The 27738-nt window shown below is 53.0% G+C and overlaps 2 protein-coding genes across 14 annotated transcripts in view; one reads left to right on the top strand and one right to left on the bottom strand.

The window, feature by feature from the left end:
- The window catches only part of Phldb1 (pleckstrin homology like domain family B member 1), a 48844-nt gene extending 34067 nt beyond the window's left edge, over window positions 1-14777 (top strand). For 3 of the 12 annotated variants that reach the window (XM_029542803.1, XM_029542801.1, XM_029542802.1), the window contains 12 exons: window positions 409-549; window positions 1834-1974; window positions 2081-2183; window positions 2634-2678; window positions 3294-3588; window positions 3672-3795; window positions 4507-4653; window positions 6973-7089; window positions 7336-7438; window positions 12421-12506; window positions 12664-12696; window positions 13399-14777. In XM_029542803.1, the coding sequence (XP_029398663.1) occupies window positions 409-549; window positions 1834-1974; window positions 2081-2183; window positions 2634-2678; window positions 3294-3588; window positions 3672-3795; window positions 4507-4653; window positions 6973-7089; window positions 7336-7438; window positions 12421-12506; window positions 12664-12696; window positions 13399-13539 (1476 nt within the window). In that variant the 3' untranslated portion in view covers window positions 13540-14777. The remainder of the gene's footprint in view (window positions 1-408; window positions 550-1833; window positions 1975-2080; window positions 2184-2633; window positions 2679-3293; window positions 3589-3671; window positions 3796-4506; window positions 4654-6972; window positions 7090-7335; window positions 7439-12420; window positions 12507-12663; window positions 12697-13398) is intronic. The other 9 variants (XM_021205962.2, XM_029542800.1, XM_029542808.1 and 6 more) reach the window with 7 other exon arrangements.
- Window positions 14778-14822: 45 nt separating this feature from the next.
- Treh (trehalase) lies at window positions 14823-27423 on the bottom strand. Of its 2 annotated transcripts, XM_021207739.2 has the most exons (15): window positions 27336-27423; window positions 20007-20107; window positions 19743-19887; window positions 19575-19662; window positions 18451-18551; window positions 18221-18313; window positions 18015-18131; window positions 17805-17927; window positions 17545-17594; window positions 17222-17416; window positions 16321-16538; window positions 15986-16097; window positions 15647-15759; window positions 15349-15402; window positions 14823-15156 (listed from the first exon to the last, which is right to left on the bottom strand). In XM_021207739.2, the coding sequence occupies exons 1-15, from the start codon at window positions 27413-27415 to the stop codon at window positions 15016-15018; spliced, it is 1731 nt and encodes a 576-aa protein (XP_021063398.1). In that variant the 5' UTR covers window positions 27416-27423; the 3' UTR covers window positions 14823-15015. The 2 variants fall into 2 exon arrangements, with proteins under 2 accessions (XP_021063398.1, XP_021063397.1); XM_021207738.2 differs by lacking the exon at window positions 18451-18551 and having other exon boundaries at window positions 20007-20103.
- Between the last annotated feature and the right edge of the window lie 315 nt (window positions 27424-27738).

The following is a 27738-nucleotide window of genomic DNA, read 5'->3' as shown; positions in this document are numbered from 1 at the left end:
TGTGTCCTTCCCACCCCCACCCCCCGTCCCACCGCTGCTGGGGCTGTGTGTTGCCCTGCTCACTGGCCTCCCTGATGTGTTCTAAGCCAGCCTAGGGCTGTGTCTGACGCCTGCAGGTGCTGGCTGTGTGGCTGCTGACACCGCACAAATCTGTGCTCCTCAGCTTGTACCCTGCCTGTTTCTCTTTGCTCTCAGCACCGTTGGCGCAATTGTCTTACTCTTTTTCTCTTCCTTCTCCTTATACACTCCTCCTCCCTCCCTCCCTCCTTCCCCTCCAACCTTCTGTCCCATGTCCCCAACATGGCCTCCCTCTACCTTCCCTTCCTTGCCCTCTTCCTCCTCCTCCCATCGCTCCCCTCCTTGTCTTGGCCCTTCCTCTCCATCCTTGCCTTTCCCCTGCCCCTCCAGATGGAGAAGCTGCTGCTCCCCGCTGTAGACTTAGAGCAGTGGTACCAGGAGTTGATGTCCGGGCTGGGGACTGGCCTTGCTGCAGCCTCCCCTCGCTCCTCTCCCCCGCCTCTGCCTGCCAAAGCTTCCCGTCAGCTGCAGGTAACCCTCACCGCCTGTCTCCTTCAGGTCCTGTTCTGTCTGCTCTGAGCACCCCTGCCAATCCTTCCAGCACAGTGTATACCTAGGGTCATGGGGTCAGCCCAGCAGAGCAAGGAGGGGGCACCAAGGCTCTTTTCTTGGGCAGCCATGTTGTCATTCTAGTACATTGGCAAGACCTGAGTCCAAGGGGGTCAAGATTGACTGACCAATGGAAGAGAGTTTTCACCAGAGGTGCCCACTCAGACCGGGCACTTGACATGCCCTTTTGGGCCTGTTTCAAGTAGGACTAGTGTGACCCGGGGAAGCTATTTTGGTGTTCCGTTCTCCTGGTCTTCCCAGGGTAACTTGGAGGCAGAGGAAAAAGTATAGGTTCTCTGAAATGACAGCCCTGCAGAGTTACCTGTGTGACCACCGTAATATGTGAGTTGCCGACTGTCGCGGGCAAGGGTACTTGTGTATTCTTCCACCAAATTCTGCTCAGCTGACATGCCTTAGTGCCTATAATCCCACCTTCAAAATTCGTTCTTCAGTGAAGGAGCTGTATCTGAGCCTGTAGCCTCAGCTAAATCCTTCCTTCTGGGGAGATTCCGACTCATGTAACACGTGTGGTACCTCTGCTGGATAGAGGCTTGGACGGGTTTTGATGCGTTGAATCCCCTCCATAGGCCTTGGAGGTAGATGGTGTTATCGCTCAGTATGTAGATCAAAGGCTAAGGCACGAAGGGACAAAAGGTCCTTCCCCCCCACCCCACCCCCCGCCCCGTGCTGCTCGGGTGAAGCGCTGGAGACTCAGAGCTCCTGACTCCAAAGAGCAGATTCACCGCGTGTCGGTGCTGAGAGGGAGTTCGGCAGTTACCTGTCTAGTTCTGCCCTTGCCTTTGCAGATGAGAAAGCCCAGATGCAGGGTAGGGAGGTATGTGGCTCAAGGCCACTCAGTCTGCTAATGACTGACCTGCGACTAGGAGCCTGGCCTCCACTTAGCCTCCTGGACAGCTCTGCCCAGCTGACACTAACTTCTTGCATGGGTCAGTTTACAGGTCCAGGCTTGGGCTGGAGACTGGCTCGTGGAGGAAAGGCCGGGAAAGGAAGCTTGGCTGTTGGCCAGTAGCATCTGCCCACTGTTCTTGCTCGGGAGGCTCAATCTTACTGTCTGCTAGAGACAGCAGGTCTTGGGCCCTGGGCCAGGCTGAATCACAGCTTGGATCGCAGCTGGGTTAGGTGCTGTGACGTGGCAGCCAGTGGAGAAGCTGGGGGGTCACTGGGCAGTGTGTCTTTCTCCTCCAGGTTTACCGCTCCAAGATGGATGGTGACACAGCCAGCCCCCTGCCCAGGACCCGTAGCGGCCCTCTCCCTTCCTCTTCAGGCTCCTCGTCCTCTTCTTCACAGCTCAGCGTGGCCACCCTGGGCCGTAGTCCTTCCCCAAAGGTCTGGGGATATGGGCGATGGTGGGGATGGAGGTGGCCATGTTGGGCAGAGGCTAAGAGGGGTCTGGTGAGCCCCAATACCAGTGCTCTCGTGCATCCCCAACCAGAGTGCTCTGCTCGCCCAGAATGGCACCAGTAGCCTTCCTCGCAACCTGGCAGCCACGCTGCAGGACATTGAGACCAAGCGCCAGCTGGCCCTACAGCAGAAGGGTAAGTGGCTGTAACGCCAGCCTGTCCCTGCTTCCATTCCCTGGGCTGATCCTTTTGTCACCTCACCCATGTTCGGCCCTCTCGAGGGATATCTTTCCTGCTATTGGGATCTAGGCAAGAGCAGAAGGGATTAGATCTCATAAAGATCTTCTTGGGACATTTCAGAAGACCCCAGGATAGGACGAAGGGTGGGGGTGGGGGGCTGTAACATCTTAGAGGGCCCGTCCAATAAGGGGAAGTCTTGGTTGACCAAGTAGGGTAGACTTTGGAAGCAGAGGGGCAGGTGTGATGTTGACCTTCAGAAGTGGTTCCCCAAAACACCGGCTCTTCAGACAGGAGTCCTATGGCTATGTGTTTCAGTTGTTTTGGAAGCCCATGCCTATGCTTCTCTCTCCTCTTACCCCCTGTGTCTCTCTCCTGCACCCTCTTCCCTGGGCCCCCCCACACCAGTCGAGTTACCTCCTGCCGAGCCCCTCCCACCCGAAGACCCAGCAGGTAGAGCATTGGTTCAGGACATTGCTTTGGCCAGACAGCCCCTGCCCTGACATTAGCATGATGTGTTCTGCCCAGGCTGTGCTGCCTGCCAGCGTAGCCCTGGGCTTTGCTGGGCTGGGGTGCCTGGCTGGCTTCACCTCCAGCTCACCTCCCACATCGCCCTCCGTCTTGTTCCCAGTCTCCTTGCCTCTCCTCGCCATCCCCCCTGCTCTGGCTGTATTCGCTTCCGCACTGTTCAGGGGTTGTCACCAGCTCTCCTCCTCCCTCCCCAGGAGATGTGGTGGGTGCATGTGCCCTGTTGTACAGGCCTCAGCCGAGAGCTGGTACCGCTGACTGGCGCGCCGCCTGGGCACAGCTAGGGCAGTTCTGGTGCCCCGTGTGTGCTCAGGATGCGGAAAGAGGCCTGAAGTCAGACTGCAGACACTGGCCTGCACATCTGCCCAGTTGGTAGGGCCACGGTCTGGAGCTGTGGGAGCTATGTGGAAGCTGCGGGGGGCAGGGGCTGCTCTGTGTTAGCCTCTTCCTGCTTGCCTCCTCTCTCTGTCTGTGACGCTCCAGTGTCCCCTTCCCTGGTGAGCAAGGAGCCCTCTGTGACGCCCATCGTTCCCCCTGCAGGACACCAAGTGATCGAGGAGCAAAGACGGCGACTGGCGGAGCTGAAGCAGAAGGCGGCAGCAGAGGCTCAGTGCCAATGGGATGCCTTGCATGGTGCAGCGCCCTTTCCAGCAGGCCCCTCAGGCTTCCCTGCACTCATGCATCATTCCATCCTGCATCACCTGCCAGCTGGCCGGGAGCGCGGAGAGGAGGGCGAGCACGCTTACGACACCCTGAGCCTGGAGAGTTCAGACAGCATGGAGACCAGCATCTCCACCGGCGGCAACTCTGCCTGTTCCCCCGACAACATGTCCAGGTGCCTCCTACCTCCAGCCCTCCGCTTTTGCCCGACACTCCCGAGCCCACCCGACACGCTCTCTCTTCCCCTTCCCTTCCTAGCACCAGTGGTCTGGACATGGGCAAGATCGAGGAAATGGAGAAGATGCTAAAGGAAGCTCACGCAGAGAAGAGCCGTCTCATGGAGTCCAGGGTGAGGCTGACTGGAGCCAGGAGGCAGCAGGTGGTGAGCACGGAGCTGCCCTCCGCCTTCCAGTGCCTGTACTCTACCCCCAAAAGCCCTTCCACCCTCGTTAGTTATGCAGTGAAAAGTTTGCATCTCTCAGGTGTGGCATGGGACACTTGGGCAGGCTATGGCGTCCCAACCCTGTGGAGCATAAAATAGATGTCACTTTGTTTAGGGTAGCTGGGGCTAAACAAAGAGGGATCTAGGTTTATCCTGGGCACAGACAGGTAGGCAGAAGAAATCAGAGCCTGGGTGGCAAGTTTAAGAAGGGGTTTGTAGAAGCCGTCCTAGCCTGCATTTCACTCCCTCCCTCCCCGAAATAGTGGTCTTGCTGGCCTCAAAGTTCTGATCAAGCAATGCCTTAAAAAGAAAAAAAAAAAAAATCTGTATCTGCCAGGAGTGGTCGCGGACGCCTTTGAGAGGCAGAGTTGGGCAGATCTCACGTGAGTTTGAGGTTAGCCAGGGCTACACAGGGAAACCCTGTGTCAAAAAGCCAAAACCAACAACCAAGCAACAGTAAAAACCCCTCTCAGTCTCTTGGTTGAGAAGCAGAGAATTTGTAGGGTGGCAGCCCATAGACGGGTGACAGAGGCCGGGAGAGGGTGACAAGCCTTTGAGGTCCTGCTTGCTCGGCCAGGCCATTGTCCAGGGTCGGTGCCCCCTGCAGCTCTGGCCAGGCTTGAGGGCACTGAACCCTGGCTTTCTGGTCAGGAGCGGGAGATGGAGCTACGGAGGCAGGCCCTGGAGGAGGAACGGAGGAGGCGGGAGCAAGTGGAGCGGAGGCTGCAGAGCGAGAGTGCCCGCAGGCAGCAGCTGGTGGAGAAAGAAGTCAAACTCCGGGAAAAGCAGTTCTCCCAGGTGAGTGGTGGTGGGCCCAGGTGCGCGCTGCTCGAGGTGGTGGTGGGCCGTGCGGCCGCAAGCGTGCGCTCGGCGTGGTGGTGGTGGTGGTGATGATGATGATGATGATGAGGGGTGTGAAGGAGGCAGGATGTCCCAAGCTCCTCTGCTGCACAGTGGGACCTGTCCTCAAGAAAAGACGGCTGTGGGCTTAGCACAGACAGGATTCTACTTGGAACTCATTGGCCACAAAAATGGACCCACTAGGGTTATGTATGTGTGCATGAGAGAGTGAGTGTGTGTGTTGGGGTGGGTGGGGTGTGAAGCTATGGCAGACCACCTCTGTATTTCTGGAATAAGATAGGGTCTATAGAAAAACACATCTAGACAAACGCTACACTAACATATATGTATGTATGTATATATTTGGAGAGACACACACATACACAGGACTTTGAACACCACTTTAAGTTGGTAGAAGCTGACTTGGAGAAGCCAAGGCCTTGTCGGCTTTGGGAGCCTGTGCTGCACCTTACACCAGTTGCCCGTCTTGCACGTGGCACTGCTCTGTGTCCCAACCCTCTTCACTGCACAGGGCCTTTGGGCTTTGGTCTCCATCTCCTGTGGAGAGCCTCACTTTTAACATTTGGTTTTCATCACTGAGAGACACCAGCTTCTCCTGGAGGAGAAATCTCTCGTTGTTCAAAACCAGTCCTTAGCTGGGAGATCTGAGCAGAGGGTGAGAGAAAGGCAGCTGGCCAAGGACATCCATCCACCTGTGTCCCTGACTGGTCCCTGACTGAGAACTATAGAACTCAGCCAAGCCACTTCTTCCTGGTCTCCATAGGCTGAGGTCTTCTGGGATCTCCTGTAGAGGTGACCAACAACCACAGTTCTCTCATCTCCTGAGATGCTATAACACAAAACATAAGGAATAGGACCTCATACTAGCCTTTGATAGATAATTAACAATCAGGAGCTAGGCAGGGAGGTACATGCCTTTAATCCTAGGACTCTGTAAGCAGAGGCAGGTGTCTCACTGTGAGTTCAAAGCCATCCTGGTCTACATAGTGAGTTACAGGACAGCCAGAGCTACATGGGACCTCGTGTCAAAACACAAAAACACAGATAGAAAGGAAAGATGCTACCAGTGGGGCTGGGGAAATGGCTCAGCTGTTAAATGCATTTACTAGTTTTGCGGAGGACTTAAGTTTGGTTCCTAAAAATCATACAGTGGCTCACAGCCAGCTGTAGCTTTAGCTCCGGGGGATCCTATACTAGTCCCTTTCTGGCCTCTGCAGGTATACTCATACAGCAGTGTGGTATACAGCAGGTACACACTAATGCGCATAAAATTAAAATAAATAAATAAAAAATCCCTCTAGAATTTTACCTCAGAGTCTGACCTTCATCAGAGATCTTGTTCCTTTTCCTGTCCCAGCTCCTAGCACCCCTCAGACTCCCTTCTCCAGCCTCCGTCTTTAAGGCTGGGCCCTGGTAGGAGAGGGGGCAGGGTCAAGCCACCCTCAATCTCTTTGCAAGTGTACATTTCGTGTTTAAGTCATGTGTGACGTTGTAAGAGTACGTGACATTTCAAGGTCTTCCTGGAAAAGCAAGAGTAGGAAAAGAATTATTTCAGTTAATGGAGAATTCTCCTCAGTAACAGAGGCGGAGTGGGCCTTCGTGTTTGTCTAGTTTATAGACAGAAACTGGAAGACCATGACTCAAAGTCACTGAGCTAAAATGAGGTTCCCCTGACTCTCTTATCTCTCTATTAATTATGTATTTTGTGTTTATGGGGGGAGGGGCTGGTGAGAGGTCAGAGAACAACTTGTCAGATTGTCACCTTCTATTATATGGGTCATAGCAATCAAATTCAGGCCATCGGGCTTGGCAGCAGGCTCCTGTACCCACTGAACCATCCTGCCAGCTCTGTTTATTTGTCTTTTGATTCAGGGCCTTGAGAGTGCCGGGGAGGTGCTCGCCCGCTGAGCTGTATCACCCCACCCCTTAGTGCAGGTCTCCCACGGGCCTCGTTTTCCCGGAACATGTTCCCATCTGGCTTCTTGTTGGTTCTGTCAGGAGGGAGAAGAGGGGCAAGTAACAACGGTGGCCGTGCCATGGTCATAAGTGGGAGAACTGAGACAAGGAGCTGTCAGAAGAGTCAGGCACGCTAGGTGTCCACTCTGGTCACAAGTGCTGTGAAACCAGGGAACATCGCAGGAGCCGGGAGGGGGTGCTGTGAAATTGTGGGAGGGTCAGGACTGAAGCAGAGGAACAAGAACAAGAGAACCAGAAGAAAAGAAAAATACCTCCACTGTCCCTGCACTTTCCCTCCAGGCACGGCCTCTTACACGGTATCTTCCCAACCGGAAGGAGGACTTTGATCTGAAGACCCACATAGAGTCATCAGGCCACGGGGTGGACACCTGCCTACACGTGGTGCTTAGCAGCAAGGTACCAGACCTACGTGGCTTGGGGTGGGGGTGCGGGTGCAGGCGTGGGGCATTACTCATAGTCAGGTTCTAATCCGAAGCACCTCCGGGGACCTTGGGATTTGGTCTCAGTCTGTCCCAACGTTGTCAGGACCGGCTCAGTGTTAGCCGGGGATAGCCTCTGGAAATGCAGACCCAGGCGGGTGGCTAAAGGAGACAAGCTCGGGGCTCCACGTTCACGCACTTCTTTGCTGTTGCTCCCCACCAGGTGTGCCGTGGCTACCTGATCAAGATGGGGGGCAAGATTAAATCGTGGAAGAAGCGCTGGTTTGTCTTTGATCGGCTGAAGCGTACCCTTTCCTATTACGTGGGTGAGTTCCCACAGGCTGCCCTTGAGCCTGTCAGGGAGGGTGGCTCCTAGGTTCCAACAGCTGGGTTGTCTGGTCTGCTAGAAGGAAGCCAGGCTTCCAAGTGGAGGGCCAGAGGCTCTAATGGGCTTTAGCTTTCCACGCCTGAAAATGTACAGAGTGTACCTGGTTCACGTTCGTTTGTTCTTCATTCGTTCACTCATTCATTCATTCATTCATTCATTCATTGGTGGTGTTGAGTATCTAAAAAACTCCAGTTCCTGTTTTAGACTGGAGTGACAACAAAGTGGCCATGCCTTCTCCCTTGGGGCATAAAGTCAGGAAGTTGGATGCTGAGCAGAGAGTTAGAATAAATACAGTGAGTGAGTTTACTGACAGGAGAATAAACACCCTGAGGGTGGGCTTCGGACTGCCCCTTAGTCTTGCTCAGAGACTTTGAGGAATCACTTCAGCAGTCTCAAGGACTCCCGGGACAATCCAGGAACCAGGAACCTTAACCACAATGCTCTCCCTCACCCTGTCTCTGGCATAGACTCCTGTCCCGGCATGCCTTCAACCTTTCCCATTAGGTCCTGAGGTTCTTTGTGGCCCTCTAGTCAGCAGAGAGGCTCAACTGCAGTGATCGGCAGTCCCCCATATGTACAACATGAACTCACTGTGCGCTGCGGGCTGGCTGTCTCTGTCGCACAGTGCCACTTTCTGGAATGTCACTGGGCATATTGGCAGAGCCAAGAGGCGCTTTGCTTTGACATTAAGGGTCTCAGTGGGGAGGTAATGTGTGACAGGCACATCTGCCTACCAGTCACTCAGACCTGCCACCTGCAGAGCTGGGGAAAACAGCCCTACCTACCAAGAGCCTGGAAAGGGGAGGGCTTCCAGGTCACGAATGCACAGGCCCAGGGCCTTGCTTGCCCCTCTCGACTTTCTGCCCGTTTAAGAAGCCTTCCCCAGTCACCGTGGGTCCTGGATGTGGAGAGACACAAGCCTGAGTGAGTGTAGCTAGGCCGAAGCAGTAGAGGGACGTTGTCAGCCTGAGAAGCAGAGCCACTTCAGGCACATTGGAGCTGAGATGCATCTAGCTAGGTCCAGGGAAAAGGTTAGGCTGGGAGGCAGACCCTAGTTGAAAGTCTTGGCATAATAATCATAGGAAATTCAGGGCCTGTCCATCAGACACTTGAATGGTCAGTACTCTGGATGCATCGGCTCATCTAATTTTTGCCAAAAGCACTATATTGACACCTCCTTTATGTATAACGAAAACCAGGGCTCAGGAAGCCTTTGCCCACAGTCTCTCAGCAACGACAAGGCAGAGGAGAGGGGAGGGGCAGCCACTTGTGGAGAAGAGGCAGGATAGAAAGCAGCAGAGGCAGATGGGCAGGAAGCAGGAAGCTGGCTCTGACTGTGAGCCAGGTGCTGGGCTGGCACTTGGCAAAGGCGATCTGGGTTCATGTCTAGGAAACAAAGGAGACCACGTTTAGACGGGCAGCGGAAACAGAAGGAAGCCAGCCAAGGGCACAGCCAAGGGCACAGCCCAAGGTGTCACCAACCATGATAGATTCTACCAGAAGGTCAAGAAGGATGTGGCCCAAAGGCCGTTTGACTCTGGGTCTGAGATTTGTGGAGAGAAGGTTTTACCACCATGCAAGCAGGCAGAAGCCAGATTGCACAAGACCAAGGATAGGTGGGCGGGACAGAGTGTGTGAAGGCTGCTGTTTCCCTCTTACTATTTCCAGGGAAAGAAGAAGGGGGGCAGGGCACAATACCACTGGAGGATGGCCAGGAGGAAATGCTGAGATGGGTTTAGGGCTACACTAGGACCTGGGTGTGGCTTGCCTGTTGAACCCGCGCCCTCCACCTTCCTACAGCAGGAAAGCACATTAGATTAGTGTGGGTAAACCCTTCAGGCGCTCGCCTTACCTGGAACCATTCCCACCCTCCTCAGCACTCCAGCAGTCTTCTCTGCCTTGCTGTGTGACATCAGCCCAGAGTGTAATGCTGTAGTGACAGATGCCGAGTTCCGTGCCAGACTATGCTGGGTGCTCTGAATGGGCTCTTGCTTTTCACACTTCTTCCCTCCCTCAGATGTGGCAGAGTACTCCTGAGCTCCAAGCCACTCTGGCAAGTGACGAGGCTGTGTGCCTGTACCTCCTCGCCACGTTGTAGCTTCCGAGCACAAGAGTGTAAGATCCCTTTCCGGGTGTCAGTTCCTAGGACTCAGTCATCCTGCCACGAGCGAGCACCTGTTCTGTGCCTGGCACATAGCGGTTGCGGTTGGAGAATGATATAGGTGTGGATAGCAGGGGTTCACAGTGTTGCGAGCTCTGTGTTGAGAATTCGTTGTCTGTAGTGGTCTGCAGTGGGTCTTAAAGGTTGGTTAGGAGTTTGTGGTCAGGGGGTCCTGGGGTGTGAAGAGCTGAGTTAATAAGGGGACAGTGAGAAGCTCAAGAGAGTCCACCTAATTCAATGTGGAGGAGGCTGCAAGGCAAGGATGGGGGGATGTGTTGTCGGCAGTATGTGTCAGGACACAGGCAGCTGACTCCCCAAAGAGGAACCATCAGAGAAGGTTGTGTGCTGAAGCTTTTAAAACTCATCCCTCAACACCAGGTTAGATGAGAGGCAGGGCTGGAGGCTGGGGCAGGACCTTCAGGAGGCCGGAGGGAGGAGGGACCCATGTACCCCGGGCCCAAGTACCCCAGAGTGTGGGGAGGGACCCATGGGAAGAGCTTGCTGATAGCTGTCACTTCTGAGCCCAGTGATTGGCATCATCCTCTCCTGGAGGACTTGGCTGGAGGCTGATGGTGGCAGTTGTACCATGTGATCTGTGTTTTCGATCGCCTGTTTCCCTTCCTCCACACCCAGTGCTCACCTCTGCTCTCACGGCTCCCCTCCCCCACCCTGACCTTGAATGTTGTGTACTATGTGTGTGCTCCATGCAGTTGACGTGAAGGGAGTGGAATGGCCTGAAGAGCCCATTAAGGGCTCATTGTTTGTCCGTCCTCCTTAACCCCGCCCCCCAGAGGTGGGGCAAACCCCGCCCACCACGGAGCTAGAGCTACATACGGGCCCCAGCTCTGTGGCTGCTTCCTTCTGTGTTTTGTTTTGTGTTTAGGTTTTCCTTTTTGAGACAGACTTTAACATAGCCCAGGTTGGCCTTAAATTTGCTATGGTAACAATAACCTTTGAACTTCTGATCTTCCTGCCTCTGCTTCCTAATTTCTGGGATTACATGTGTGAAACGTAATTTTAATTACAAAATAATTTAAAGGAATACGTGTGTGTGTGTGTGTGTGTGTGTGTGCGCGCGCGTGTGTGTGTGTGTGTGTGTGTGTGTGTGTATGTGTGTGGTTCGCGAGCTGTCTGAAGTGGGAGCTCTTCACCGCTGAACCGCCCCAGCCACCACCATCCCGGGGTTGTGTGACATTAGGAGCTCAGGGCTTCATGTGTGCTAAGTAAGCAAGCACCCAACTGAGTTTTGCCCCTGCCTTCCTTATTTCCTTTAATAACACGAGATTCACATCTTTATGGTTCAAAATCAAAACATAAAAAAGTTTACTTTGAGAAATATGTCTCCACCAAACACAGGTAACATAAACTTTTTTTTTTGTTGTTTTTTTTTAAGTGAGACACTGTCTCTTGTAGCCCACGTTGGCCTAAAGCTCACCGTGTAGTCAGAACTGGTCCTGAACTCCTTACCCTTAAACACTAGGATTATTGATGTGCACACACTCAGATGAACAATGTTCTTATCCCCAGTGGCAGCTAACACATTCTCCTGGTTGCCTCTTAAGTGTCTTAGCAGTCTTTCTGTTTCCAGGACATCTATGAATGTATACTGACATTTGGTGCATTTTATCGATTCACCCCGCACCTGTATGCCTGACGGCTGTTCCTTGGGGCTGGAGCGATGGCTTGGTGGCTAAGAGCACGTGAGGGTCAGGCATGAGACCTGAGCGCAGGTCACAGTACTTAGGCATGGTGCATCCCTGCTACCCGAGTACTGCGTGTGACAGAGGGAGATGGGGAGTGCTGGGTTTGCTGGGAGCCAACAGCCCGGGGTCAATGAGAGATCCTATCTCAAGAAAATATGGTAGAGAGTGACACCCTCCTCTGGCCCCTTGAGTGTGTGTACGTGGGCATGCACATCCTCACACATCCCACATACACACATTCTGTGTCATCTTAACGTAAGAGCAACCATGTAATATTCCATTGTGTGGTACACACTCTAATTTATTAACTCATCTCCGCTTGAGGGATATTAGTGTTGCCTACACAAAGCTGTGGCAACTATTGTAAGTCTGTTTATGTAAGTCGGATGCACGATTTCTGTTGTTTGCTTGTTTCTTGGTACAGGGTCTCTATGTAGCTCTGGCTGGCCTGGGACGTACTAGGTAGACCAGGCTAGCGTCAGGCTACCTGCCTCTGCCTCCTGAGTGCTGAGATCAAAGTCTTTCTAATCTATTTATTATTTGTATTTATGTTACAATGTATTTATTTTAGAGATATGTATTATGTCATTTAGGCAGGCCAGGAGCTCAATACCCTCCCGCCTCTGCCTCAGCAAACTGCCAGGATGCCAGGTGCGTGTGAGAACACTGTAGCTGTCTTCAGACACATCAGAAGAGGCCATCGGATCTCATTTCAGATGGTTGTGAGCCAGCATGTGGTTGCTGGGAATTGAACTCAGAACCTCTGGAAGAGCAGTCAGTGCTCTTAGCCACTGAGCCCTCTCTCCAGCCCCCAGGTGCCTATTTTAATCGATGAGGTCAGGTTATCCGTATGAGCCTCACCAGCTCTGCGTCCAGCTGTCTTACGGTAGATCGCATCTCAGCAGAGTTCTGATTCCCGTCATCCCTGCCGTCAGGCTCCCCTTTAGACTCTGTTTTGGAGTCCTGTAAGCTATTCCCCAGATGAGGACATGAGCTCAGGCTCAGAGGCTCCGTGCTGGGTCCAGCTCTGCCCATCCCTCCCCTCCTTCTTTGCAGACAAACACGAGACGAAGCTGAAGGGGGTCATCTATTTCCAGGCCATCGAGGAAGTGTACTATGACCACCTGCGCAGCGCAGCCAAGGTGAGGCAGGGAGGACCAGAGTGTGGCTACAGGAATACCACCGGGCGGGGTGTCGTGGGCACAGAGGCTTCGAGTCCATCCTCCGCCCAGACTCTGGCTCTGCTTCACGCTCCTCTCTTTACCTTTTGTCTCTTCCTTTCTTCCTCTCCCCTCCCAGAAAAGATTTTTCCACTTCACCATGGTGACTGAGGTACCCCAACCCCACATGCCAATAACCAGAGCTCCTCATATTAACTGTTCCCGTGTCTTCTGGCCCCTGACTGCTGACTCCCTGCATCCCTCTAACTTGTTCCAGGCCAGAGAGAAGAGCAAGGAGCTCCTGTCGATTGAAGCCCACTTGTTGCCTTCCTCTCTGGCCAGGACAGCTGGTGTAGCCCCCGGGCAGGGACAGTACAGATGGGAGCTACGGGGCTGGCTGGCGGGGAAGGGCAGGCACTTGATTGGAGAGGGGGGTATTGATAGAAGGTGACCTTGGAGGCTGAGCCAGCTCACCTTACAAAAATTGCCCTCTCTTGCCAGCCCTTAGACCTCACCTAACCCTGACCTATGCCCTCTGGGGTCTGGGCCATCATCCTACTGACAGCCTTCTTCTGCCTCTTTTTGGCTTAGAGGAGAATCTGGTTCTCATTGGGACAACCCTTGTGACAGATTCTCTTGTATTAACTTTGGAACTGAGGTATGCCCCTGTTGGGGTTATGAGGTTTTAGAGAGCCTTATACTGTCAAGTGTTAGAACGCAAACCTATGAACTCTTGGGGACCAGGGTCTGGCCTGTCTGAGACTCGGCCTTAAATTCAGGGCTTCCTGGGGACTTGGAGGAGAAAGACTAGGCAGGTGAGCAGAGTGTTCTAGGCATGGAGTCACATCTTAGCACTTACTGTCTTGCCTTCCAGAGTCCGAATCCAGCCCTCACCTTCTGTGTGAAGACCCACGACCGGTTGTACTACATGGTGGCCCCATCTGCAGAGGCCATGCGCATCTGGATGGATGTCATTGTCACCGGAGCCGAGGGCTACACTCAGTTCATGAACTAACTACCATGCACCTCCTGGGTTCCCCAGCTCAGCCCCAGGACTCTGTGCCCTACCACCTGCCACTCTACTTGTCCCTGGGGACAGTGGCACATTGGGCACGGGGCCCCGCAAAGGATCGGGATGTGGTTGAGTACCCCAGGGCCTTTGTGCAAGAAGACAACTTGTGTTATGAGGAGGTTGGTGCTTGGGAATCGCGCTCCGGTCCCTAAAGAGCCAGCAGAGAGGAAAGGAAGAGGGAGAGCCCTTGTCGGTCCTGGGAGTCCAGAAGTTCAGGTTCCCTCCTGGGTCCAGCAGGCTGAAGAGGCTGCTGAGCTGCGCCCTCGGCTCTGTCACCCACCCACCCCAGCTTGTTTTCTCTTTGTAAAGGACAAACAATGGTACCAGAATCTGCCAAAGACCCCCTTCTCATCTCATCCTCTCTGCAGGGGCTGGGAGGGGTCCTGAGCAGAGCCAGGCAAAACTGGGGAGCGGCTCAGGCCTGCACTTCCCACCCCACCCCCATCTGCCTCCTCCTCCTCCTACCTCCCACTTGTCACTACTCAGCTCAAGGACCAGAGACCTCAAGGGTCACTCTGGAGGTCCAGCCCCATCATCCTGTTACAAGCCTGTCATCCTTGTCTCCATGGTGACTGCTTCGTCACCATGGTTACACACTAATTGCCATGGCCACTCTGTGGCTCTGCCCACTGCTTCTGGCTGTGGGCCACATGAGGGTACGTGCCATCATCTCTCCAACCCAGACCTGGGGGCATGTCACATGGTGGGAGGAGATGGAATTCCTCCCGGCTGCTGTGTGTCTCCAGCCCCCAGCCCAGCCCTCTCCCTTTTACTGTGCCTTGCTTAGAGCCAGAAGGGATGATGTCCGGGGATCCAAGACCAGAGGAACAGCATCACTGAGGGGAGAGGAATCTGAGAGGTCTGCCCTCCCATTCTGACAGGACTAGTTCCCAATGAGGAACAAGGGTAGCTCAGAGTGCCTGGAAAGAAACCGAGCTGGGGGTGGGGCGGGCAGAAGCAGAGGCCCTGAGCTGTGGTAATCTCCCTTCAGTTTTCCAAAGGTGATGGGAAAGGAGAACGGAGGAGAAGTCTCCAGCTGGCTGGCCTCAGCCTTGCGCCTTAACACTAAGCCACCTTCCCTGCCCTCCCCAGCACTGGGCTCTTAGTTGCTGGGCCTGGTTGGGTGTTTTGCAGTATTTGTAAGCATTTCAGCAGAACAATAAAAGCATTTTGACTATGTACGTGAGTGTGGAAGTCTGGGCTGTATGTAGTACCTGGTGGGACACTTTAGATATCAGGATTCAGTTTCCACCCGCGTGAAAATTACAATCTTGACCTCTTGGTCACTTCTTGGCTCAGAACACCATGAGCAGGGTGGGGCGTGGGGGTGGGGCTAGAAGAGAGGGAGAACAGGGGTTTAATGAACCATGAGTTGGGGCCAGAGGAGAGGCGCAGGCAGTGAGTCCATTCTTGTCTTTGTCACTGTAGCAGAAGACTGAGAAGAAGGGCAGCCACTAGGCAGTGAGGTCCCAGGGAAGCTAACTGGGTTCCTGACGTCAACTGTCCACCATAGCGATCCAGAAGCATCAGGGCCAGTCCGTTTGTCCAGCCAAATCCTTCCTAGAGAGAGTCCGGGACAGTAGGGTCAGATCACTGAGGCCCTCAAGCCCTGTTTGGGGGATCCCCTCTTGCCAGGGTTTATGTCCCCAGGGGCACCAATGATTACCATTCAGACTCCCATAGGCCCACTTACTGGGACAGCAGATCCCAGGAGTTGCCTGTAACTGGATCAGCTCACCCTAGCTTGCTCACCTGAACTTCATACTCCCCTCCTCCACCTGGATGTCCACCGTTGCTGATGTCATACTGGGGACAGACATGGGAGTTATAGGTGGATACTGCCCCTAAGCCGGACCACCCTAGCTGTAGAGTAACAGCCACTGAAGCAAAAGATGTACCGAGCTGCAGCTCAGACCCCTGCAGTGCCCAAGAAGGGCCACCAGGGGTTGCACTGTACCGTTTGTTCCGTCTTAGGCCTGGCCAAGTCTGACAGCCCCCACTTCAACCATGGAGTGAGACCCCGATGGCAGACATACCCCAGCCAGCTCACCTTCTCAAACATGGCTGACTTTTGGGAGAAGACATTGAAGTTGGTTTTGATCCAATTCTGGGCCAGCTGGAAAGCCACCTCCTGAGTCCGGGGGGAAGTTGACTTGGCCAAACCTAGACCCCACCCCAGATAAGGCCTGAGTATTCAGAGACCCCATCCTGGGCAGGAAAGCTTTGGCCTTTCTCTCCCCAAGGTAGGGAGAAGATCTAGGCCCTCCGATCTCCTTTCTGGACCTGTGAACCCCATGTTCTTAATCCCAGTCCTGGGGTTGGCGTGAAGGGGAGGAGGGAGGGTCTTCCAGACAAGTGAAATGGGTCTATCAGTTATCCCTTTTCTTACCTCTGATGACCAGGTCCTGCAGTGGGGCCCAGGCGTTGGGGAAGTCCCACTGCTGGCCTGTGTTACGAAGAGAGGTTGGGATCCCATACTGGTAGGTCAAGATCTTGCTGTCCTAGAAGGTTCCAGACATCGATGTGACCGTGAGAGGCGATGGCTGAAGCAGGAGCCAAGGACCCAGCACCCTCAGGGAAGGCAGGTCTGTCCCTCCTGACCCTTCCCATCCTGCCTTGCAACCACTCCCAGTGGCCTCAGTGAGACTTGCAGGGAAGGGAGGGTCCCGCCTCCAAGATGCCGGGCCTGCGGCCCGCCCACCTGCCCGTCCACTGTCCCCTCACCTCCAAGTACTTCAGAGCCCTGTCGGCAACACTAGGGTCTGAGAAACAGCCAGCCCAGAGTGGGGTGAGGTTGGAGGGATAAAACTCTAGGTTCTTCTTCCCCTTTTCCAAGTCGTAGTCGAACCAGGCACCTTTCTGCTCGTCCCACAGGATGGCCTCCATGGCGGCCATGCGCTGGGCCCGCAGGTTCCTGTACTTTGTGGCCTCTGTGTCGTTCCCTGTGTGGTTCTGCCTTTAGTCTCACCAGGCAGAGCACTGGGCACTGACTGCCTTTGGGTCCCTAGCTTTAGATGTCTTTATGGTGTCCCCTTCCATATGTGGTGCCCATACAGACTAAGAATCCTAAGGACCAAGGACCATGATTCCCCAGTGCCCACTAGAATTCATGGCTCTTTGAACTAATAGTCCTGCCCCGCTCCCTGGGACTTGCCACTCCGTCTCCCAGGTCCATCGTTCTGATGGCTCTTGCTCTGAAGAGGCTAAGGAGAGCTACAGGGAACGGAGAGAGAGCTGATGTATGCACCAAGGTACCCTTCAAAAAGGACAGTAGTGTGAACATAAGTGTGGGATCCTATCATTCTCTCTCTCACTCTCTGTCTCTCTCACTCTGTATGTCTCTGTCTCTGTCTCTCACCCACTGTCTGTCTCTGTCTGTCTGTCTCTGTCTCTTACTCACTGTCTCTGTCTCTGTCTGTCTCTGTCTCTCACTCACTGTCTGTCTCTGTCTCTCTGTCTGTCTGTCTCTCACACTCACTCTCTGTCTCTGTCTCTCTGTCTCTCTCTCTCTCTCTGTCTCCATAGGAGTGAAGGCTTGCACTGGCTGAGGAGACGTCTCTCCAGTCCCATGGCCAGGCTGATGCAGGGGCCCACACTGACCTGTCTCCTGACACAGGATGCTCACCTAGTGTGGAGTAGAAGTGACTCATCAGCTCCTCTGCTTGGCACAGGAACGCATTCAGATCAGCGGGTACCATTTTGCTGGTTCGGATGCTGCTAAGCAAATCAGGGTCTGGGCCTCCAACAAGCCAGCGTGAAGAGAAGTCCCACCCAGACTCAGCTCCAGCCTTGAGCTCAGCCCACAGAGTCTCTCGGTCCCCTGTGAGGACAGAACAGTAACCCCAGGTCACTACTGACTTCAGGACCAAGCAGCCACAGATCAAAGCCAGACAGTCGCAGAGGCTAAGCACCACGCCGTCGCTCCTCCCTCCTCCTGTTCCTGCTTACCTTCCGGCACAGAGTTTGCCAATTCTGCGTCTTTCCTGTAGGACTCTGGCCTAGCCAAGAGAAGGACAACAGCCCAACATTGGGAGGTGCTAAGCCCCTCTGCCAACCAGAAAGCTAGGTCATCTTAACTCGGCGGCTACCCTGCCACCCGACATGCACAGGCTCGCAGGGTCCACGTCTGATGAGCTAAGTCACCCCTCCAGCTTGAGGTTGCAGAGATGCTCATGTCAGAGTGAGCTGATGGCAGGCCAGTTTCTCACCTGGGTCCCCCATAAGGGACATAGTAGCGATTTAAGACATAGCTTTGTCCTCCTGAGACGACAGAGACAGTCCTGTTCAGAGTCCAGAAGTCCAGTTCCGAGGCTAGAGTCCCAATATTCTCCCTGGGTTGAAGCAAGCAACACCTCAGCCCAGGTACAAAGCCATTGCCCTTGGCCCTGGGAAGTCTCCAGCACTGGCAGAGCACCCACCGAAGGAAGGCGACATCCTTGGTGTGAGCTACGTATCGATCCATCATGAGAGTCAGGAGTGGGGGCTGGCTCCGTTGCAGGTAATATATGCGTCCACCGTTGGGGATGTGTCCGTAGCTGCCCAGAGAGACTCTGCTTAGGTACCTCCTGGCCCCCAACAGCAAGGCGAAGGCAAGCCTAGTTCCCTGCCCAAGATCCCTTCTTACGTCTTCACCAGATCCAGAAAGTTCTGGAGCATACCCTTCACCGTTGAGGCCATCTCAGAGAGAAGCAGGCCTTCCATCACCCAGTACGAGTCCCTGAGAAGGAGGCAGCTCTCGTCAGCCAGCTTGCGACCTCTGCCCAGCACTCCCATGTTGGAGGGTGCTGGCCCTGGATTCTCCACACCTCTGCCAGCCTCTATGAACCCCCTAGCCTTTTAGACGTGGGTACTCACCAGTAGTAGAATTCAACAAAGCGCCCTCCGGGCACAATGAAGGGGTGCTCTGAGTAGATCAGGGAGGACTTTTCAGGGTGGCTGAGGAGTTCTGCTTTCATCTGGAATCAGGGAAGAGGGCCCAGAGCAGCCTAGCATCAGCCAGGAGGGTAGAAGTTGCAGACGGTAGGAGCAGAAGGCCTGGCAGCCCTAGCCGGGGAGGCTGTGCTCTTATTCCTTTAGTTTTGCTGTGTGGTGAAGGCCTGAAACTTAGTACCCTCACCCTCCGTATGCCAGCCTCCAGGCTCCTGGCTCAACTGGGTGGCGTGCTGAAGCCTGCGCCACTCAGCACAGCATCAGGCAGATGACCCCTGGCAATATCCATCGTTGTGGCCCAGATGAGGCCAATGCTATTCAAGGTTTCCTTTGATCCCTCCAAACCCCCTCCCCACTCCCACTCCACCCCTGTGCCACTTGAAACCAAACTCGGAAGGTGGTGGACCCTCTCCCAGTGCCCCTCCCAGGATGATGGAACCCGTGGCCTTTCCCCAGGGACAGTTGAGATCCGGAGCAGTGAAGACTTGCGTGAGGCCCCTCCCTTGGGTCCTTCACCCTGTTCCTGCCAGTTCCAAGTGCATTAGTGGGGGAGCTTAGCCTTCCTCCATCATTGTGAGCAAGCAGTAGGATGGGGTCACGTATGTTCCTACTAGAGTGGCTAGTCCTGAGCAGCCTTAGGGCAGACGGCCAGGCAGGAAAGCGTCCCTCTGCACTGGACTTAACATCGGCTGGCCACGTGCAGCCCAGATGACTGTCCTTGGGACTGTGCTTGGCCCAGAAGCTCAGGAAGGGAGAGAGGCAGAGGCCGTGACCCCACCATGCCCTTGGCTGCAGGAGGCAGCGCTGGCTAGCCCTTGGGCAGTAGGACGAGCTTGGTTAATATGGGAGGATGTGAGGGGTTAGAAGCAGATGTTCCCTTCTGAAGTCAGAAGAGCATTCTAGAAGGCTTCTACTTAGGGCTCAGGGATGTGGGCTATGTTCTTAGGAAATATCTGTGCTCCCAGGCACTGTGGGCCCCAGCAAGTAGGGCTCTGTTCCATGCCTGGAGCCATCAGCTAGGCCATAAAGCAGGCCCAGGCCACTGCTACCTTCTTTCCCAGCTTTTTCCAGATCTTGTGTAGCTCCTCCGCCCAGACACGCAGCTTAGCATCTGAGATCTTCTGCAGGAACTGGGGGCTAGAAGAGACGGTCCCACACATTTCCTGGAGGCTGCCCCAAGTGAGGGGCCCTCTCCTGTCTTCCCTCCAGGGCAGTACCTGTCCTTCCAGTCTTCAGGAGTCCAGGACTGCAGCTCCTGCCCCACGGGCTGGAAGTGACGCTGGACAAATTCCTGAAGCTGTTCCTTGGGGATGCTGTGGTTGTGGGCCATGGCCAGCTCCCTGAACTTCTGCAGGACTTCATCTGGAGAGCAGGTGACATGGAGGGTCAGTGGGTGCGATGAGACTCACCCCGATCAAGGAAGCCCATGCTTCTCCCTCACTTGCCTGGTACAAGATTCAGGACAACAAAGGTGGCTTTACCTGGAGATGTGGCCAGTGACATGTCCACAAACTGCTTGTCATCTTGGTAGAGCTGGGCCATCTGAACTTGGTGCAGGAGCTCTCCATGGCAGTAGATCTGGCTGTAGAGACAGTCGGGGTGGAAGTGGTCAGAAGAGAGGGCTGGGGTAAGGGACAGATAACTAGTTGCTGCTGTTGTTATTGTTGTTGTTGTTGTTGATGATGATGATGATGATGATGATGATGATGATGATATAAGATATCTCTATCACACAGCCCTGGCTGTCTTGGAGTTCGATATATAGACCAGCTAGCCTCTTACTCAGAGATCCACTTCTCTTTGCCTCCAGAGAACTGGGATTAAAGCCACGCACCACCTCTAACCCTGCCTGTGGAAATGCCTTGATAAATCTTCCCAAGCTGGCTGTGGGAGAACACACCCTTAAAATATCAGGGCTCCAGAGTCGGGGGCAGGCAGATCTCTGTGAGTTAGAGACCAGCCTGGCACATATGGAGTTCCAGGATAACCACAGCTACATAGTGAGACCCTATCTCAAAAAAGAAAAAGAAAAAAAAAAAAAAAAGCATTAGATAAAGAATCTCAGGCCAGCAGGGCGTGGTGGCGCACGCCTTTAATCCCCACTTGGGAGGCAGAGGCAGGCGGATTTCTGAGTTCGAGGCCAGTCTGGTCTACAGAGTGAGTTCCAGGACAGCCAGAGCTATACAGAGAAACCCTGTCTCGGAAAACCAAAAAAAAAAAAAGAATCTCAGGCCAAGAAACAAACAAGACCAGTGGGCTCGTTTTCTTTAAAAGAATGAAGTAAGGGTTAGAGAAACGGCTAGACCATTAAGAACACTTGCTGCTCCAGGACCTAAGTTCAATACTCAGCGCCCACAGGGCTGCTCACAACTGTCTGTAACTCCTGTTTTAGAGTTCTCCGATGTCTCTTCCAGCCTCCGTGGGCACCAGTGGTGGATGGATGTGCATGCAGATCAATTATCTTTTATACACTTTTTAATTAAAAAAAAGAAAGGGGGGGAGTTGTGGGAAAGAATACAGTCCCAGAGGCCACCAGTGGTCCAAGTGACATCACACTAAGTGGACATACAGGGAACTGAACTTTAGGACCACTGGGAACTAAACCCGATGGTCTAGTCTTAATTGAGGAGCCACCTCTGTGGTTTCTTATGATGTCACTTGTTTATTCCGAAGATGGGGTCTCGCTCACTTTGTAAACTAGGCTGGCCTTGAACTTACAAAGACCTACCTGCCTCTGCCTTTTTTTTTTTTTTTTTTTTTTTGAGCTAGCTCAGGCTGGTCTCAAACTCTAGATCCCCTTGCCTTGCGCAGCCTCCTGGGCGCTGAGATTTACAAACGTGGGACACTGAGCTCAGCTGGAACTCGCTTTTAATGAGGAGAAGCGTTCCGAGGTAAAGATTTATTCATTAGGGCACTTCGGTCTCTCCCCAGTGGGGAGCAAAGGTTGGACAAGGAGAGGGGAAGGGCAGCTCAAGTCGATGAATAACGCCAGATAATGCCAGGACCCACCCCGGGGAGGGCAGTGCACTGCCCCAGCAGGGAGGGCCTCCTGAGCATTTAATACATATTGAAGCCAAAGTAGTTATGGACACCACCCTACACCCCAGCTGCCAGGCTTGAGGGACATCTCCCACCCTTCTGCCATATTTCCTGCAGGCTTACAAGATGCATCGATGCTCTCTGACCTCTCTTGCTGCCAGTCAGAAGACACACCCCATGGGACACCAGGGGGAATGGTTAGTCACTCTTCTGAGGACCACTTGTGTCTTCCCTTTAAGAAGGCCTGGGTTCTGTCATGCACTATGGGGACCCAGTTTGGTCCAAGTTTGTGAACTGAGACCAGGTGACCAATTTTGTTCCCAACCAACATAGAACCCAGGAAATAATCAAAGCCCCTCCTCCCCCTCCCACCAGACAGCAACATCTGCACGCCCACATTTGGTAAATAGATGAAAACAGAAAATTTCTCTGTAATTTTTGCAGACTTGCCTATAAGGAAGCTGAGCACCACTGCGATGGGGAGGGGGAGGGCATGTAGGCATCGCTGGTAAGCTTTATTTACTACCTAGTGTAAATAACTCATTTAACAGCACTCATACTGGGAGCTCCAGCAAGAGCATCTTCTGGACTGAGTGCAGCAGAACAGACTGTCCTGAGAACTCTAGTCACTCTGAACCCAGTGCTCTACCACATTTGTCTACGGCACAGTAACAGACCAAGGAGATCAATCAAGTTATTGCAAAACACATAAATGTTATTAAGTAAGATTGATCATTTCTTTAAATCTGTCACTAGTGTTAATCGATGCCTTCAAATACTGCCATATACCAACTGACCAGCTCTGTGTCTTTTATGTAAATTCTACGTTCAGTGGGAATGTTCAGGCATACGGGCTGGTGCTGTTATAGAAGTCTTGACCAGGGCTGGTGAGATGGCTCAGTGGGTAAGAGCACCCGACTGCTCTTCTGAAGGTCCGGAGTTCAAATCCCAGCAACCACATGGTGGCTCACAACCATCCTTAACAAGATCTGACTCCCTCTTCTGGAGGGTCTGAAAACAGCTACAGTGTACTTACATATAATAAATAAATCTTAAAAAAAAAAAAAAAAAGAAGTCTTGACCAGCTGGGCTGGAGAGTCGGCTGATCAGTTCCAAGCATTTGCTGTTCTTGCAGAGGACCTGGGTTCTGTTTCAAGTACCCACACGGTGGTGGCCCTCAACCATCTCTGACGCAGTTTCAGGGTATCTAATGCCCTCTTCTGGCCTCCATAGGCACTGCATGCATGTGATGCACTTGCATACAGGCAAAACACTTCTAAACATAAAACAAATGGACAAACAAAAAAATAAAAAGTATGGCCCAGGCATGCTGGCAAATGTCTTTGTTTTAAAGATTTGTTTGTTTGTTTATTATGTATAAAGCATTCTGCCTGCGTGTACACCTGCAGGCCAGAGGAGGGCACCAAATGTCATTATAGATGGTTATGTGCCACCTTCTCCTCCTCCTCCTCCTCTTCCTCCTCCTCCTCCTCCTTCTATTATCATTTGGCTTGTCCCAGATTTATTTATTTTATGTATATGAGTACACTGTTGCTGTCTTCAGACACACCAGAAGAAGGTATCAGATCTCATTACAGATGGTTGTGAGACCCCATGTGGTTGCTGGGATTTGAACTCAGGACCTCTGGAAGAGCAGATGGTGCTCTTAACCACTGAGCCATCTCTCCGGCCGCACAAGGCAGCTCTTCATGTCTTTATATCTCACTGTTCCCGGCTGCACAGGACAAATGCCTGTTCCCATCCTCCTCTTCCTCCATCCTCATTCAGGCTCTTATCCTGGAGCAGCTGTGAACTAGATAGGAGCCAAGGATGCCCTTAAACTTCTAATCCTCCCACTTCCACCCCCTGAATGCGGGGATTATAGGAATGGACCACGCTGCCCCATTTAGGCACAGCTAGGGATCAACTTCCTGTCTGCTAGGCATGTATTCTACTACCTGAGCTATAGCCTCAAAACCTTAAGGGCAAATATTTTTCTATTATCTTTCTGCCTGTCCATTATGATCCAGGCCATTAGCCAGGACTCCAGAGTTAGTGAAACCCAAACTCGTTGGCAGAGTCTTAATTCAGCCCATAGAGTTGGTTTCATATTTCTTTTAACCAAAACAGCATGCTACATGTTCATCTTGGAATAGACACTCATAAAACACACGGTGGCTTTCTTGAGGCCTCTTTCTGAGAACATTTATTTCAACATTAAGCAGGATGCCTTAGTCCTTCATGTGTCAACAATATTTCATAGCCTTTACTTTAAGGGAAATTTCAACCAATATCTAATAACTACTGGTTAGCTAATAGCCAGCCTGTAATTCTCTAGTTCAAAGTATCAGCAATTATGGGGGAAAGGTGTTCAAAGGCTGCTACTCCTCAGATGGTGAACAATCCCTTTGGGTGTGACTATAATCCCATACTCCAGTGGATGAAAGAGGAGGATGGAGAGGCAGGAATTAACCCGGACTCCACAGTGAGACTCACGGAGTCTTCTCTGTTAAAATAGTTTAGTTTTTGAGATGGGGTCTCACATAGCTCAAGGTGGCCTCCAACTTGCTATGCAGCTGAGAATAACCTACAGGCTGACTGAATTTGTCATTCTCCTGCCTCCACCTCCCAAGAGCTGGGATTAGAGGTAGGGACCACCATACTTTGCTTATGCAGGGCTGGGATCAAACCCAGGGCTTCACTCATGCAAGGGGCTCTACACATGAGCTACACCCCATGACCCACTGGAATATATGCTTTAAGCTAGAGAGAGAGGGAGGGAGGGAGGGAGAGAGAGAGAGAGAGAGAGAGAGAGAGAGAGAGAGAGAGCGAGAGAGAGCATATGGGTGTGGATATCTAAGTGAAGCTGCCCAAGGACACAGAGAGGGTATTAGGATGTTGGATTACTTGGAGCTGAAGGTATAGTCAGGTGTGAGCTGCCAGGTGTGGGTGCTGGGAACCGAACTCCGATCCTCTGGAAGAGGTGGAGGTATTCTTAAGCACGGAGCCACCTCTCCAGGCCCTGCCAGTTCCTTATTGATGTCCTTTGCCTCGAGCATCAGGGAGTCAGTTCCCTAGGAATTAGATCTGTCACCTCGAAATCCCATCATTAACTCACAACAGCAGAACGATTCTGTTTGTTTGGGGTTTTGCTGTTGTTTTTGAGACAGGGTCTCTCTGTGTAGCTCTGGCTGTCTTAGAACTCGCTTTGCAGACCAGGCTGGCCTCGAACTCACAGAGATCCTTCTGCCTCTGCCTCCTGAGTGCTGGGATTAAAGGTGTGCACCAAGACTCACAGAAGTATTCTTCAGTACCAAAGTGGTCACCCAGGAATGAAAACTTCCTCATCACCCAATCTTTTGCCCTTCCTTTCTCTAAATTGTCCTCTAAGGGGTTAATGTCATTCTCCTAAAACACACATTAACTGCAATTTAATTCTGGGGCAAGCCACCTGGAGACATGCAGATTCCATACACAGGTTAAGGGAATAGCCCTTCCTTTATGAAGAGGACAACCATAAGTTTAGGGGGGTCCTCATTTCACCTGCAATTAAATGTGGGGGTTCCCATAATCCCCTCAGATTCCATAATTTGCTAGAACCCAAGAAACCACTATACCTGTGGCTAAACTTTTCTCTTGTTTTTGCTTTTCGTGACAGGGGTTCTCTGTGTAGCCCTGGCTGTCCTGAAATTTGCTCTGTAGACCAGGCTAGCCTCAAACTTAGAGACCGGTCTCCCTCTGCCTCTTGAGGCATTAAAGGCATGCGCCACCATGCCCAGCTGATTATATTTCTCTTATTGGGAGCAAATCAGGATGAGCCAGATAAAGATGCACATGGGTAGAGGTAGAGAGACTGTGACATTTCTAACGGGGGAACCACAATGCTCACCCTACCAACCCGCTGCTGTGACTGCAACCAGAAAGTTTCACCAGTGTCTGGAATTTAGAGTTCTGGTCAGGGTCTCATTACAAAGAGCCCAGTTAACCGAGTCATGTGGTGGAATTTTCCATGTGCAGAAACCTTCCTTTTCCTGAAGGTCAGATGGTATCTTGTAACTCCAAGGTCCAAGTTTCTAAACACCTTCTTGTGTTTCGGGAGTGCCTGTCCCCATCCTGAGTCATGCCAAAAGCTCCTGGGGACAATGCCACAAATCACTTTATAAGCCATAAAGGCCTATGCTGTGCAACAAAGGCAGTCTAATCCCATGAGAAATTCCAAGGGCCGAGAGACAACTTGCCAGGAACCCAAGAGGAAGGCCATTCAGATTCCTCATCACACAGCAAAAACGTGCTGCTGCACAGGTGGTCATGTTCCCGCCTCCACGTCGCCAAGTCCCAGAGCCACCTGAGAGAACGGGGCTAAGACATCAGAGTATGCTGCCTGATGGAACCTGGAGCACACCGGCTATCCTAGGCTAACGCTGTCACTTGTGATGGGGACAGTAGGCTTCCCAATATCAGGTTAATCTCTGGAGACCTACAGGGGTCTCTGTGAAGGATCTCAAGAAACTCAACATGAAGACTCAGGGGTCCCTCCTGATGGGTACGTCCGTGCACGTCCTCTGGGAAATGCTGGAAGTCTGAGTTTCTTCTCTCCTGGACTCTACCCTATCCATCTGTGCCTTCAATGGCTTCTGTCCACAAGCACACGTGTGACCGTCCAAGTGGACCACTGACATGCCCTCAGGGACCAACAGCAGCGTCAGGGTAGGCACTCTGCAAATAGCCCAACAGGACACAAGAGACTGGACGGAAGAGCCACTCTGAGTCCTGCCTACTGCTGAACAAACAAGCCCTGGTGATTATTCCAGATCCTTCCACGCTGCACAACTGGGCATCAGTGAATAGTCACAACTCAGTCTTCATGCATCCCTAATTGGCTCCTCAGCCCCACCCCCACCTCAGCTCCACCCCCACCCCCCAGCCCCCCCAGCCCAGTCCTGCCATCCTAGGGCTTGGTCTTCTTTCCTTAGAGCTTCTCCACCTCATAGCCTGGTTCTGCTTCTGTCCAGGTCACATGGGACTTTGTGACCCTTGGAGGACACCTCAGAGCCTTTGCCCTGCAGACTCTTTGCCCTGCTCTCCCCTTCTGTTCCAAGATGGCTCCTTCCACATTCCGTCGACCCATTGCCTCCTCTGAGGCTCCCCCTTCTTCTTCTTCCTTGCTGACTTAGCTCCCCAGCTTCACATTGCTCTTCACCATCCTAGGCCTTATTTTTTTACCCTTCTTGCAAGAACTGGTGGAGGGAGGGTTCCATGAGTCCAAGTGGAAGAGAGAATGACAATTCCATACCCAGGAAGCAGGGTGACGCCCCCCCCCCCCCCCGCCCCACACACATCTTTGTATTTGCCGGTAGAAGCTGAGGCTCAGAAGAAAGGATTGATTTGCCCTTGGACACAGAAAGAGCATCAGGGTAGGCTGAACTTATGGGTAAGTTCTTGACAGGACCTAGACTCCCCTCACACCAGGCTAGGAAAGCTTTGCTAGAACAGTGGAGAGAACAGCCCTGCTAGGTCCAAGGAGCAGCTTGGCTGGTGAGCTCTGGTCAGCAGCACAGAGAGCAGGCTTTGGTCAACAGCTCTCCAGTCACTCACAGGCCTGCCTCAAAGTCCCAGCTTGTTCCAACACAGTGAGTTTGGCATCTGGTTTTGGTCCTTCTCCAACTACAAGCCTGGCTTCTTCCTTCATTATCCTCTGAGAGGCTAGTCCTCAGAGGGTGAGCTCTCATCCCAGCCCTCCACCCTTGTCTTCCTCCCCCACACATCCCTACCTCTCACAGGGTGGTGGCAGGGCCTCCTGGGACCTAAGTACCAGCCCCAGCAGAAGCAGCAGGTGCAGCTCCCAGGTCATCCTGGGCACGGTGCCTAGAACCGAATGAGCAAACCCTGGCACCTCTGGCTTGCTGAGCACGGCCTGCCTCACCTGCTTACCCAGGTCAGCCAAAGTCCAGGCCATGAGGTGTGGCCACCTGAGGGGGGAGATGTGTGTTCCAACTCCCTGAGGGCTGCTTACCACTTCTGCCCTCCAGCTACAGTGCTCACTACGCCATCAGCCATTTTCTTCCATTTCTCAATTCTCACCGGTGTTACATGCTCAGGGACTTTGCTCAGCGTCATATGGGTGGGCACCCAAGGGCCAGAGCCACCACTGAGGTCACCCAAGTATGATTTAGA

The sequence above is a fragment of the Mus pahari genome, chromosome 10 (genome assembly GCF_900095145.1).
Source record: "Mus pahari chromosome 10, PAHARI_EIJ_v1.1, whole genome shotgun sequence".
NCBI classification, from domain to species: Eukaryota; Metazoa; Chordata; class Mammalia; order Rodentia; family Muridae; genus Mus; species Mus pahari.
Note: the sequence above shows the minus strand (reverse complement) of the source record. Positions and strands in the feature narration are given on the sequence as shown.

Excerpts from the sequence above, each read along its gene's own strand:
- Treh (XM_021207739.2), bottom strand. The coding sequence starts at position 27,415 with ATGACCTGGGAGCTGCACCTGCTGCTTCTGCTGGGGCTGGTACTTAGG. Across the intron at positions 18,314-18,450 it reads TTTGTTGAATTCTACTACTG|GGACTCGTACTGGGTGATGG; the intron begins GTGAGTACCCAC and ends CCTCCTTCTCAG. Across the intron at positions 15,760-15,985 it reads GCAGGACCTGGTCATCAGAG|GTTTGGCCAAGTCAACTTCC; the intron begins GTAAGAAAAGGG and ends GGTGGGGTCTAG.